The sequence below is a fragment of the Neovison vison genome, chromosome 1 (assembly GCF_020171115.1).
Source record: "Neovison vison isolate M4711 chromosome 1, ASM_NN_V1, whole genome shotgun sequence".
Lineage (NCBI taxonomy): Eukaryota > Metazoa > Chordata > Mammalia > Carnivora > Mustelidae > Neogale > Neogale vison.
This window is the reverse complement of record NC_058091.1, coordinates 63,564,440-63,577,511: the sequence shown is the minus strand read 5'-3', so window position 1 is coordinate 63,577,511 and position 13,072 is coordinate 63,564,440. Positions and strand designations below refer to the sequence as shown.

At 38.7% G+C, this 13,072-nt stretch overlaps 1 protein-coding gene across 1 annotated transcript in view; it reads left to right on the top strand.

Annotated features, from left to right (window-relative positions):
- The window catches only part of ARFGEF3 (ARFGEF family member 3), a 186,001-nt gene extending 180,766 nt beyond the window's left edge, over positions 1–5,235 (top strand). The window contains exon 34 of the mRNA XM_044247931.1: positions 4,226–5,235. Coding sequence (XP_044103866.1) covers positions 4,226–4,417 — 192 coding nt within the window. The 3' untranslated portion in view covers positions 4,418–5,235. The remainder of the gene's footprint in view (positions 1–4,225) is intronic.
- Positions 5,236–13,072: the final 7,837 nt, after the last annotated feature.

Below are 13,072 nucleotides of genomic sequence, written 5' to 3'. Positions count from 1 at the left end.
CCAGCCCATTTCCCCACCAAAGTCAGAGGGTGGGCCGAGCCTAACCCAGAGCATCCATCTGGGTCAATATATCAGTGTGAAATTTTACTCTTACATAACTTCAGGAATTATTTTTAAGGGCTATACGAGATACTAAGAACTCAGAACTCACCTGGATAAACAAGATGAAGCTGAAACTTCTGAAGGAGATGTGCTTTCACTGGCATAGGGTCCTGAGTTGATGATTGGAAGAGGCATGGAAGAAACATGTAAAGGGAAAAAAGCAAACTGCCTGTTATTGTGTGGTTATACCAGTGAACACCAATGTTTTCATCTCGAGGTTTTCTAACCCATTAGGAGCACATAATACATCTCATTTTTTAGAGGGCTTTGACTATTCCTGTTCCTTCATATATTTAATACTCGTAATTCCATGGTACATGAAAAACTCAGCTTGAGAAGAAAACAGTGTTAGTGCTGTTTGTTCAATTTAAGAATAGATGAGACGGTAAAAGAGAAACAGAGGAATCTAGAGTCATGGGGACCCTTTAAAAATAATCCAGGTGTTTAAATTTGGGCTCCTGTCACAGGCATAAGTTGGAAGATCTGAGATCCAAGGATTCTGTGAACTGACATAAAAACGTGTTCTCAGAATAAACATAAATTTGGACTTAGCATGACTCTTGCAGGATGCCTTATTTTCCTGTAAGGTACTTGAATGTAGAACCAAACTTCAGAATCCAGAAAAAGCAGACTAGATTTGTAAAAGTCCAATCAAATGAAAATGTATGGTTGTTCTATAATAGATGACCTTCTTGACAAGTAACATGTCTTAATTTTCTTCATGTCTTAGAGATTTGCTTATGATTTCAAAAAGTTATTCTGAGGGAAGGTAGTCCTATTCCAGTTTGCTAGGCATTATAGAGACTGATAATTAAGAATGTCCTATATCCTATGGAAATTTCATTATGAGAAGGCAAGACTGCCTTTAAAAATCTGAGGAATAAATCAGATTTGTGTACAACTGCAGACTGCAGACGGTTTGACTCCAGACAACTGCAGTAAAGCAAATATCAAAGTGAGTCAGATGAATTTTTTGGTTTCCCAGTGCATGTGAAAGTTATGTTTACACTATACTGTAGTCTATAAAGTGTGTAATAGCATATCTAGAAATATATATATCTATATACATACCTTAATTTAAAAAATACTTTATTGCTAAAAAATGCTAACCGTCATCTGAAGTTTTCTGCCAGTCTTTCGGCCAATGGAAGGTCTTGCCCCGACATTGATGGCTGCTGACTGAGCAGAGTAGTGGTTGCTGAAGTTTGGGATGGCTGTGACAGTTTCTTAAAGTAAGGCAGCAATAAAGTTTACCGCATTGACTCTTTCACGAAAAATTTCTCCGTAGCATGCAATGCTGTTTAGTAACATTTACCCACAGTAGAACTTCTTTCAAAATGGGAGTCAGTCTTCTCAAACCCTGTAGCTGCTTTATCAACTAAATTTATATGACATTCTAAATCCTCAGTTGTCACTTCAACAATCCTCATGGCATCTTCACCAGGAGTAGTTTCCATCTCAAGAAGCCACTTTTTTGCTCATCTATAAGCAGCAGCTCCTCATCTGTTCAAGTTTTATCAGGAGATTGTGGCAGTCCAGTCCCATCTGCAGGCTAATTCTAGTTCCCGTGCTGTTCCCACCACAGTTACTTCTGCCACTGAAGTCCTGAACCCTCACGGTCATCCATGAGGTTGGAATCAGCTTATTGATGTTCATGTTGATGTCTTGATCTCTTCCCATGAATCACGAATGTTCTTAATGGCATCTAGAATAGTGAATATTTGTCCAGGTTCTCAATATACTTTGCCCAGATCCATCAGAGGAATCACTATCCTTGGCAGCCATAGCTTTACAAAATGGATTTCTTATATAATGACTCCTTGGTCCATGGACTGCAGAAGAGATGTTGTGTTAGTGGAAATAGCAGTAATCTCACTGTGTATCTCCATCAGAGCTCTTATGTAACCAGAGCATTATCAATGAGCAGTACTATTTTTTATTTTTTTAAATTACAATTAGCCAGCAAATAGGACAATCATTAGTTTTTGATGTAGTGTTCAGTGATCCATTAGTTGCATATCACACCCAGTGCTCATCCGACCATGGGCCCTTCTTAATGCCCATCACCCAGTTACTCTATCCCCCAACCCCCTCTCTTCTGCAACCCTCAGGTTGTTTCCTGGGGTCAAGAGTCTCTCTTGGTTTGTCTTCCTCTCTGATTTCTTCCCATTTAGTTTTCCCTCCCTTCCCCTATGGTCTCCTGCGCTATTCCTCATGTTCTACATAGGAGTGAAACCAAATGACAGTTGTCTTTCTCTAATTGACTTATTTCACTTAGCATAATCCCCTCCAGTTCCATCCATGTCAATGCAAATGGTAGGTATTCATCCTTTCTGATGGTTGAGTAATATTCCATTGTCTATATGAACCACATCTTCTTTATCCATTCATCTGCTGAAGGGCATCTTGGCTCCTTCACAGTTTGGCTATCATGAACATTGCTGCTATGAACAATGGGGTACAGGTGCCCCTTCATTTCACTACATTCGTATCTTTGGGATAAATACCCAGTGGTGCAATTGCTGGGTTGTAGGGTAACTCTGTTTTTTTCTTGAGCAACCTCTGTACTATTTTCAAAAAGTAGTATTATTTTAAAAAGAATCTTTTTTTCTGGGTAGTAGTTCTCAACAGTGGGCTTTTAAAATATTCAGTAAACCGTGTTGTAAACAGATGTGCTGTCATCCAGGTTTTGTTCTTCCATTTATGGAGCACAGGCAGAGTAGATTTAGTATAATTCTTAAGGGTTCTAGAATTTTCAGAATGGTAAATGAGCACTGGCTTCTGCTGAAAATCCCCAGCTGCATTAGCCCCTAACTAGAGAGTCAGCCTGTTCTTTCAAGCCAGACATTGACTTCTCCTCTATTGCTATGATGTCCTAGATGGCATTTTCCCATAGACAGCTATTTTATCTACTCTGAAAATCTGTTGTCTAATGTGGCCAGCTTCATGAATGATCTGAGCCAGACCTTTTGGAGAACTTCCTGCAGTTTCTACATCAGCACTTGCTACTTCACCTTGCAACTTCCTGTTATGGAAACAGCTTTTTCCCTTAAACCTTATGAACCCACCTCTGCAAGCTTCAGACTTTTCTTCTGCAGCTTCTGCACCTCCCTAGCCCTCACAGAATTGAAGAGAGTTAGCACCTTGCTCTGGATTAGGCTTTGGCTGAAGGGAATGTTGTGGCTGCTTTGATCTTCTATCCAGACCACTCAGACTTTCTCCGTATCAGCACTAAGGTTGTTTCTCTTTCTTGTCATCTGTGTCTTCACTGGAGTAGAACTTTTCCTTTCCTTCAGGAACTTTCCCTTTGCATTCACAACTTGGCTTACCTAGGCTAGAAGCTAGGCTCTTGTGCCAGTCTTGGCTTTCAGCATGCCTGCCTCACTAAGCGTAATCATTTCTAGGTTTTGATTTAAGGGGAGAGACCTGTGACTCTTCCTTTTCTTTGAAAACTTTAGAGGCCAGTGTGGGGTTATTAATTGGCCTAGCTTCAGTAACAGTTGTCTCTCAGGGAGTAGGGAGACCTGAGCAGCAGGAGAGAGATGGAGTCAGTGGAGCAGTCAGAACACACACGTTTACGAGTATTTTTACCATTCTATATAGGCATCCCAAAATAAGCAATTGCGTCATCAAAGATCACTGAGCACAGATCACCATAACAAATATAATAGTAATGCAAAAGTTTGAAATATTGTGAGAATTACCAAAATGTGACACAGAGATACCAAGTGAGCAAATACTGTGGGGAAAATGGTGCCACCAATGAACATGCTCCACACAGGGCTGCACAGATGTTCAGTCTGAAAAGAAAAAAAAAAGAAAGAAAAAGAACTATCTGGGAAACACAGTATAGTAAAGCAAAGTACAATAAAACAAGGTATGCCGGTAGTCCATGAAACCTGTAAATAAGGTATTCCTAATGTTAAAGGAGACTCTGCTCTGCCTTGTATAGATGAACTTAAAGTGACAACTTTTAGCCATATTAAATTACTAAAGACTGATTTATTGCAACCTAAAGCCTGAGAAAACTCACCTGCCAATTGGCAGGGCTTAGCCAAACACCAGAGAGTTCAAATGAACCAAGAGAAAGCTGCTAATAATTCTCCTTAATCCTTTCTCGTAGGCCTGGACCAACATGGTGCTAACCGTTCTCAATCAGATTCAGATCCTTCCAGACCAGACCTTCACAGCCCTCCAGCCGGCGGTGTTCCCATGCATCAGCCAGCTGACCTGCCACGTGACAGACATCAGAGTGCGTCAGGCTGTGAGGGAATGGCTGGGCAGAGTGGGCCGGGTCTATGACATCATCGTGTAGAAGACTCACATTGAGGAAACACAATCTCGAAGGTTAGAGAATGCCCACCAGTCCCCAACGGATAGCATTTGCCCCACCACCAGCCCCACTGAAACCAGTGTCTCGGAGAAGAGTCTACCCGTCCCTCGCTAATCAGCACTGGGGCCATTCTGGACACTCACCTTGTATTTGGAGGACACCAATGATACTCTGATTTTGCACATCATTTCAGAAAAGTCTCCATTCTTTGACACGTTTCTAAATCTTGATGTCTATTTCCCAGTGCTTTTGCCTGCCATGCTACTCCCAAAAGGAGTAGTCCTTTAAAGGACTACTCCTTTGAAAACATCACACTGATCCATTTGATTTTTTTCCTTTTAAATGAAATTGTTAAGGAAACATCCACTGGTAAGTCATGCTGGTGTGTAGGCACTCTGGCATCTAGTAGCGGACATTCTTCATCGGAGGAAGATTTCCATTATGATTATGCACTTAGCAGGGAAGAAGACAGCTGGAAAAACAATTCTGGGTGTCATAAGCAAGAAAGGGATGACTTTCTCTGTAACATGTTCCAGAACATTTCAAAGTTGTCCTTAATTGTCAAGATTTTCTGGTTGGCATAACGAACTTTTTTTAAGGTGCTGTTGTGCCTTTATTTCCCTATTTCTCAAGGAAGAAAATGCTTTCCTGGCAAGGTTTGAAGTCTGTGTCCTGGCAGCTGTTGACACACAGCTCCCAGTACAGTGGCTGATACAGTTCTCACCAGGAGACATGAGACTGCCCTGCCACCCTGGCTTCCCATTAGTCTTTGCTTTTTGCTCCCAAGGCCAAACAGGAAAGGAAAGGAAAAAAATGGTGCCTTAGTTTCTTGTTGCACAGACATTTCTATGCTCCAGTTATCTGAACATAAGGCAGAACATCAGGTTTTTAAGAAAACAAAATGTTAAAATGCAACTCATTTTGTATCAGCACCCTTGGAGGAAAGGACTCCGTTCTCCATCCAGTGAGCAGGCTTCTCAGGGAACGGGGCAGGAAGTGGGGTGGTAGGGAGACAGCTGGGAGGGGTGAGAAAGGAGAGTGGGAGGAAGTCATTTGAAACCTTAAAATATTATACAAGCGTCACATGAAATTGCAGTGTCCGACATCCAAGCTCTAGTCTCAGAAGAAAAGAAAACTGAAGGAGGAGGGGACCCAGTGAAATTTAGTACATTAAGTTTTTCAATTTAAAATATTTGTCCTCTCAGGAAAGTAAATTTACCCTATGTCTGAGGTCTTTCTAAATGGCTATTTTTACATGGATTTTTTTTTTAGAACTAGAAAATTAATTTGGAAACTTTATCTTATTCACAACATACTCTATAGTTCTTAAATTATAATGATTGAAACGCCTCAGTCAAGCCCACTCGTGTACATTCTAGAAAGTAGAGTTAGTTGCTAAGACATATGTTATCATTTTCCCAGGCCCTAAAAATGTGTTCATAATTGAGTATCATTCTTTTCAAATAAAACATCAACTCTTCAGTATAGAAGTAAGGATTTAAAACTTAGAACTTTACTCAGTGCTGGACTTGAAAACTTTGTCTTCCTTGAGAAATATGTAACTATCTACAAGGTTAAGATGAAGACAGGGTTCCCTGATTTATTTAGGCAAACTAAAAGAACCCCATCATTCCATATACCATCTAGAAATCACCACAGAGTTCAGAAGACATATTTCAGTTCCACAACACACTCTCTTTGCCTTCGGTTTTACCCAATAGACAAATAAGTTTAGAAACAGATCAACCATTTGATCTTAAGCAATGACCTTCGGGGATAGCAATGAGCTATAGTCTATATAATTTTTACATTTTGGAAGTAGAATTGAAAGGTACGTTCTCTTTTTTGTTTTAACAAAAGCTACAAAAAGAAACAGAATCACCATGATTTACTGCTTATCTGAGGTTTAGCTCCTCTTTTTCCCATGAGGACCCCAAAATTTACTTTGGGAGTGAGGAAGAAGCTTCAGTAGTGTGTCAAATCAGAATGATTATAAAATGCTTATAAGTAGCAACTTTTTAAGAAGTATAAAAATTCAAGCAAAGCCAGTTTCAATGTAGAATGTCATGTGCCAGAGTATGTTAATTGTTTAGAAATCAGACTCCATTCTCCTATAGATTTTCTATTATGAGATCCAAGGCTAGTTTATGAAAATAAACTGTTCGCAGGTTCCAAGAATTAAAAAGTGAGGAATTGTACATAGTTCTTTACCTACAGTTTTTAAGATGGTTTTGGCCCCTTCCCATCATGTATTCTGCAGTCTACCCCAAGGTCTGCATTCGTCTCTGCCCACTTCCATTCCCAGCATACCCCGTGCTACAGATCTACATCAGATTTCAAGCAGAAAGCTAACTAAACCACCTTAATGCTTCCCAGAGGTATTTGCAGTTGTATTTGCCTGATGCAAACAATCTCTAATGAATAGGACGTCAGGTCACAGTGAAGTCCGTCTTCTCCAGGGGTGGAGAGGAACCCAGTAGATAAGCGATCCCTTTCCAGACTACCCTGGTCAACTGCTCACACTCTCTTGGTGTCTTGGTTTCTGCCTTTCCCCATCTCTTCCTTCACTCCCTCCCACCCAAGGTCTCCGAAAGACCAAGGTCAAGACAGCCTTGGTGGTTAAAAACTGTCACTACCATATATTTACTGATCTAAGCAGAGTAAGATTTTCATGTTGCTTTCAGTTGCCTGTATTTACTCTAAGGTTGGGAATTACTCTTTAATATTTTGGTAAAGTATGTATCATGAAAGCACCTAGAAAATTGAAAGTGTGTAGGAATTCCTGGCCACCAAGTAGATCACACTTATCATCAGATTTTTCCTTGCTATAAGGGCAGAGTTTGATGGAAGGCTAAGATCTCTCCCAGAACTTGCCTCTCCTGATTAGCTTCTAAAAATGGTTGGGCTGCCTCTTTACACCACTTATTATCTCTCCCCTTATGATTATTTTCTAGCCTTCACCATCAATATAAAACTAGGACATTTTCTACCATCTTTATGCTATTTAGTGACTGATCAAGGCAGATTCTAACATACATAACAGCTCAGATTAAAATATTTGCAATCAAATGTGACAAAGACTTAACATAATTCAAAAGTACCTTTAAATGGAAACTTCTTGGTACAGTATCACGAGACTTTTAGTTTTTGCTGTTTTAAGAAGAAGGCTTATACAGAGTCAGTAGAGAAAGTCAGATGATCTATAACCATAAGAAGGTAATGCAATTGTATAATGGATAATCCCAGACTTCCTCCAAATACATCACAAGGCTGCTTAGGTAGGAAAGTTTTTCTCAGAAAAGAAATCCTTTTGTGCTCCACCCATCAAACTAAGCAGAATAAAGACCTTTGTTGGGAGCTAGTAACCACAGCAAGAATTTACAAACCATGGGGCGTGGTGACATTTGACAAGAGCCACTGTGGATGTAGACCTAACCTGCATTAGCATTTCATTCTCACAATAACCTGACCGAACGGGCATAGATGTCCTCATATTTTTTCAGATGAGGATTCAGACCCAGGGAGGTTAAGAAACTGGCCTGAGATAGCCAATAAATTGCAAAACTCGTTGCCAAAGAGGTGTTCCTGAATTTGAAGGCCATGCTTTCTACGACACTGTGCTCAAAGTACACAGAGTAAGCACTTTAGTGTTTCAAGGAATTAAAAATTTAAAATGAGTTGAAAATATCTGATTGGTGTCCCAGATCTGCTATGATATAGGGATTTTTCAAATAGGGTTAAAAAAAAAAAAAAGAAAAAGCTAGTGATTATACAGAGAAAGATCACATGTAACATAATATTTTAAGTGAACATAAAACAAGGTCTGAACTTGAATCTTAAAACAAGCCTTCCGTGGTAATTTAGAAAACTTGCCTAATTGGTTGGAAATGATGGAACAGTATTGCTTATGGCCAGCTGCTATGCAGAAAAGCGTGGCAGTCTGTGTCCAGAATGACATACATGGTTGGTAAACTTTTTTCAATTGTCATTGAACCACTCAAAATAAAGTGCCCTGTAGCCAACAGTGCCTCTCTACTTGCTTCCCTGGGAAGCATACAGTAGTAAATACGGAAGTCATCATCAAAGTTTGGGAATATGCAAAATAAATTATAACCAGTTTTCAAATGCACTCTCTGAAGAGGAAGCTACGGGTAAGACAGGATTGTTTAAAGATCCAGGTACTGGGGGCATCAGGTCAATATCCATAGTAACCATGTGCCATATGCCTACATATTTCTACATACTCTGCAGACAAGGAAACAGGCAGAAGGAAAATCCAACATATTGCATTAAGCAGATGACAGAACTTGGATACACATGGGTACCTCTTAGGTGATCCTAGGGACATTTAGTGTGGCCTTAAAAAAGCAAGAGACTCTTTTTAAGCACTTTTTATTGGAAATATGAACTTGCTATGGGGCAAGACTTGTGAAACTAGTAAAGAACTCATAATTATGCTTCATCAAAAAAATTGTGTTCTCTTCCCTCGTAGTGGAGCTATCTAGAAAACGGTTTGTCTCTCTGTGAGTTCCTCTTCCTCTGCTTGTAACTGTTTGTATTTGATGTGGAAGTAAGAAATAGTTTAATATGAAGTTTTGGACTAGAACACCACTTAGATTTCCAAAACACAATTATTGCTTCAGGGAAAACAGACCAAAAAAAAAATTATCCCCGGGAATAATTTATGAGAAACTCAGTTGAGAACAATGCTCGATTTCCTCATAAACTATGACACTACTTACTAATTAAAGAAAACTCGATACCACACCACTAGTACCATACAAAACCTTTCCCTTCTATCTGTGTGTCATAATGCATGAGAGCTCCAAGGAGAGACTGGCTGACCATCTTAGCAAGAAAATTTTATCAGCTGCTGGTGAATCCCATCCAGTTATGGTCCTTCCAGCCTTTCAACGACCAAGAATCATTTGTTCTATTAGTTCCTATCCTGAAGGTTAAGTAGTGGTTGTGTAGTATCTTTTGACTTTGTTCTAAAGTGGTTCTCAAACATTAGCACACATCAGGGTCACCTGGAGGGCTTGTTAAAACACAGGTGGTTGGGCCCACGCCCAGGGTTTCAGATTTAGTAGGCCTGGATATTTGCATTTCTGACAAGGACCCAGGTGAGACCAGTGCTGCTTGTCTGGGGACTACACTCTGACAAGAGCCTTGAAAAAATTTCCAGCACCACCTTTAAGATCAGCCTGACTTAACAAGCTCAAGAGAAACACCAAACTGAACCTTGGGCAGACAACTTGGGATTGGATTCTCTACAGCATTCCTATTCCACCTTCCCAGTTTCTAGGTTTATTATACCAACAATTCGGTTTTTTACAAGCTAAAAGACAATGAATGTATCTGTTCAATGGAACAGTGAGATCTGTGTAAACTTCTTGTCTTTGTATTTAGAAACACTGGTTCTACGGATAATCGTTTGTATCATGTTGACCCTTTGACTTGTACTGATGTGATTTTAAATTTCAATATGTAGGGTTTAAGTTTCTTCTGGCATTACAGTTTTACTGTTCCCATCTCAACTCTGTCACAGCCTTGGCTCCTGGCTTCCAGAGGTTTTTGAGTAGTTGCTTGCTTGCCAGTAGGTTTCTCTCTCTCATTAGTTACCCAAATATTGACACTTCAAAATGATGTTACACTACTTGATGTACCTTCATCTTTCACTTAACAGGTGTAGATTAAAATTTTAATTTACTGTGTACCTGTCAAGAGTCTATCAAGTGATTTCAAAGAAATTTGCAAACTGAACAACTCCTTTTGAGCAGTACATGTGCCTGTTTTAAGGACTTTTCAGTAAACATGGTTGTGTTCGTATCCACACAGCGAAGACTGTATTCTCTCATCTTCCAATGGTGGGAGAAATGTACACATGCATCAGTATGCTTTGGGAATACAGTAAAATCATAATTCAAATATAGGTGGGGCCTTAGTTTACTTCTTAACACTTTGATTAATTAGCTTTGGAAATTCTTTTTGCATTAAAAAAAATAAGGATCGTCGAATAATTCAAGAGAAAAAAATTAAGTACCTTAAAATTATCATCCACATATAAACTATAATAATTACATGTAATTCTTACTGATTTAATTTTCTCTAAATCCTTCTGCTTGAATATTCTGACATCATTTAAATTACTTTAGATTATTGTATGAACAGAAGGTAATGACAATATTTGCTAGAATTAGTGAGATCAGAAAACATGTCAAAGTGCTAATGATACTAAAGAATCAAGTTCTTGCTTCTGTGGATGGAAATAATCGAAGTGATTTATTTCACTTTTGTTTTCCATAACCTGTTTTGGAAATTAGGTTTGCTTTTTGTTCTTCTAATTGATTTTCAAATTAAATTTAAAATACTAATCTCTAGGAATAATTTATTTCCAACTTATGTTACCAACTGGTGCCAAAAAAGGGAGGGGGGAATCTAAAAGCCAGTCTTTCGAGCTACCACATACAATATGTTTTCAAGTTAGGGAATCTTGGGCCCTGACACTACCAGCCACCAGTGGTCACCCATGGCTACCTCATGATTACATGTGGGCTACCTTGTATTCCTCCCTTGGCAATTCTTCCATCTAAATTTTGTTGGAAGTGGCTCTCTTTAATAAAAACTCATTTCCTGCTAAATAGGCAAAACCGGACAAAGATTAATGGTGTTGATATTTTGGGTTTCACTTCAATGGAAACCATACGGTAGGATATCCAGGTATGGCATGATAGGGGCAGGAACAGGTGCCTAGAGGGAAAGAGAAATTTCACTTATTTTTCTTTGTTGATTTGTTTTCAGTGGATGGGTGGGGGGTGGGAGGAAGGGAGCTAAGAATAAGATGTTTATTGCCCTAATCATGCCAAAAGACAATTATTTAAGATTATTTTCCCGTTTTTCTAAGAGAAATAAATTACATTATAAACAGTTCCCCAACTACCATTTCCCACTCTAAATAAAGCCAGTGGGTGGTAAGGTTTCTTTTATCCCTTCTTATACTATGCCAAAGAATTGACTTGTTTCCACTAAAAATTATAAATAAGTGAAGCTTGGTATAGCCATAATGATTTGAGTCAGTATACCATTTTATCTATAAAATGCAGAATTCATCCTTGCAATCCCATTCACCAGGAGCCTTGAAACATTTTGTTTACTCCAAAGGACTTGTCAAGGAAGTACAGTTTTTATTTTGCCTTCTTATTTAGTTTGCTCACATTAATAAAAAAAATTAATTAAAAAAAACCTGAAACTACTCTCCTTTGTATGTTGATAAACTGTTTGATTTGATAGAATCTGTCTGTTCATTGTTTAACAGGTCCCTGTAAGCAAGCTTGCAAGTGTATTTTGTGTACATTTTATCTGAAGTGAAAATGAAAATTCTAAAGAGAAAATATTTTAAAAGATATTGTATTTATGTTGCCTGTGTTGTAGAATAAAAACTCAAATGCATTAAAAAAAAATCTATGTGAAACAGTTTTCTTTACCTAGTAAGTATATCGAAATAATTTATATAAATACCTTATGTTTATAGAATTTGGCCAAAAGAATGCGGTTCCTTTCTCCATGGAATTTCACAACTGAATGAGGAGGCCCCTTCCAGTTCCATAACACAGAGATGGTCACTGTTAACAACTGGGTACATGCCTAGAAAGTACATTTAAAGAAATATATATATATAACCTATATATATATTTTTTAAAATATTTTATTTATTTATTTAAAGCAGGCCTCACACCTAACTGAGGTCTGAATTCAGAATCCAGAGACCAAGAGTCCCATGCTCTACTGACTGAGCCAGGAGGGCACCCCTATAATTATCTTTCTTTTTTAAAATAAATTCTTAGTATCAGTAGATAATGATGGAATTTATTCATTACAAAAATTGTTACCTTTTGTTCATAAATAATTAAATCCCTCAATTAATAGAAATAATATTATTAGAAGGTAGTTATTGAAAAGAAAATACAGCCACTTTTAACATCATGGTCTTATTAAATTGCAGCTTTAAAACTATTTCAAAAGCCTATAATAGTATAAGCCTAGGCATCATCATGCCTAAATTGTGCAAAGCTGGCCATTAGAAGGATAAAAGAAGTACAAGATGCCTAGGGATGGAATCTGTGTACATGACTTTAAACCATGATTCTCATTCTATCATACACTGGCAATCTCACAGTTGTATCACAAAGACACTGTCCCTTTCCTCTTATGGATGAAATAAAACTATAATAGATACTACTATACTTTGCATGTGGACATCACAAATATAAGTGACTTGGGGCGCCTGGGTGGCTCAGTGGTTTAAAGCCTCTGCCTTCAGCTCAGGTCATGATCCCAGGGTCCTGGGATTGAACCCTGCATCAGGCTCTCTGCTCAGCAGGGAGCCTGCTTCCCTCTCTGTCTCTGCCTGCCTCTCTGCCTACTTGTGATGTGTATTTGTCAAATAAATAAAATCTTTAAAAAAAACACAAACAAACAAATATAAGTGACCAACCATGTTCATGGATGGAGAGGAGCAGAGCCAAGGTGGCCCTGGACTTGAGCCTGAAAAGCAGAGTCCACATCCCAAGCTTCACCCCTTCCCGGGAGTGGGAAAACCATACAACATTTGAGTACAGAGCTCAAGGTTCCCACACC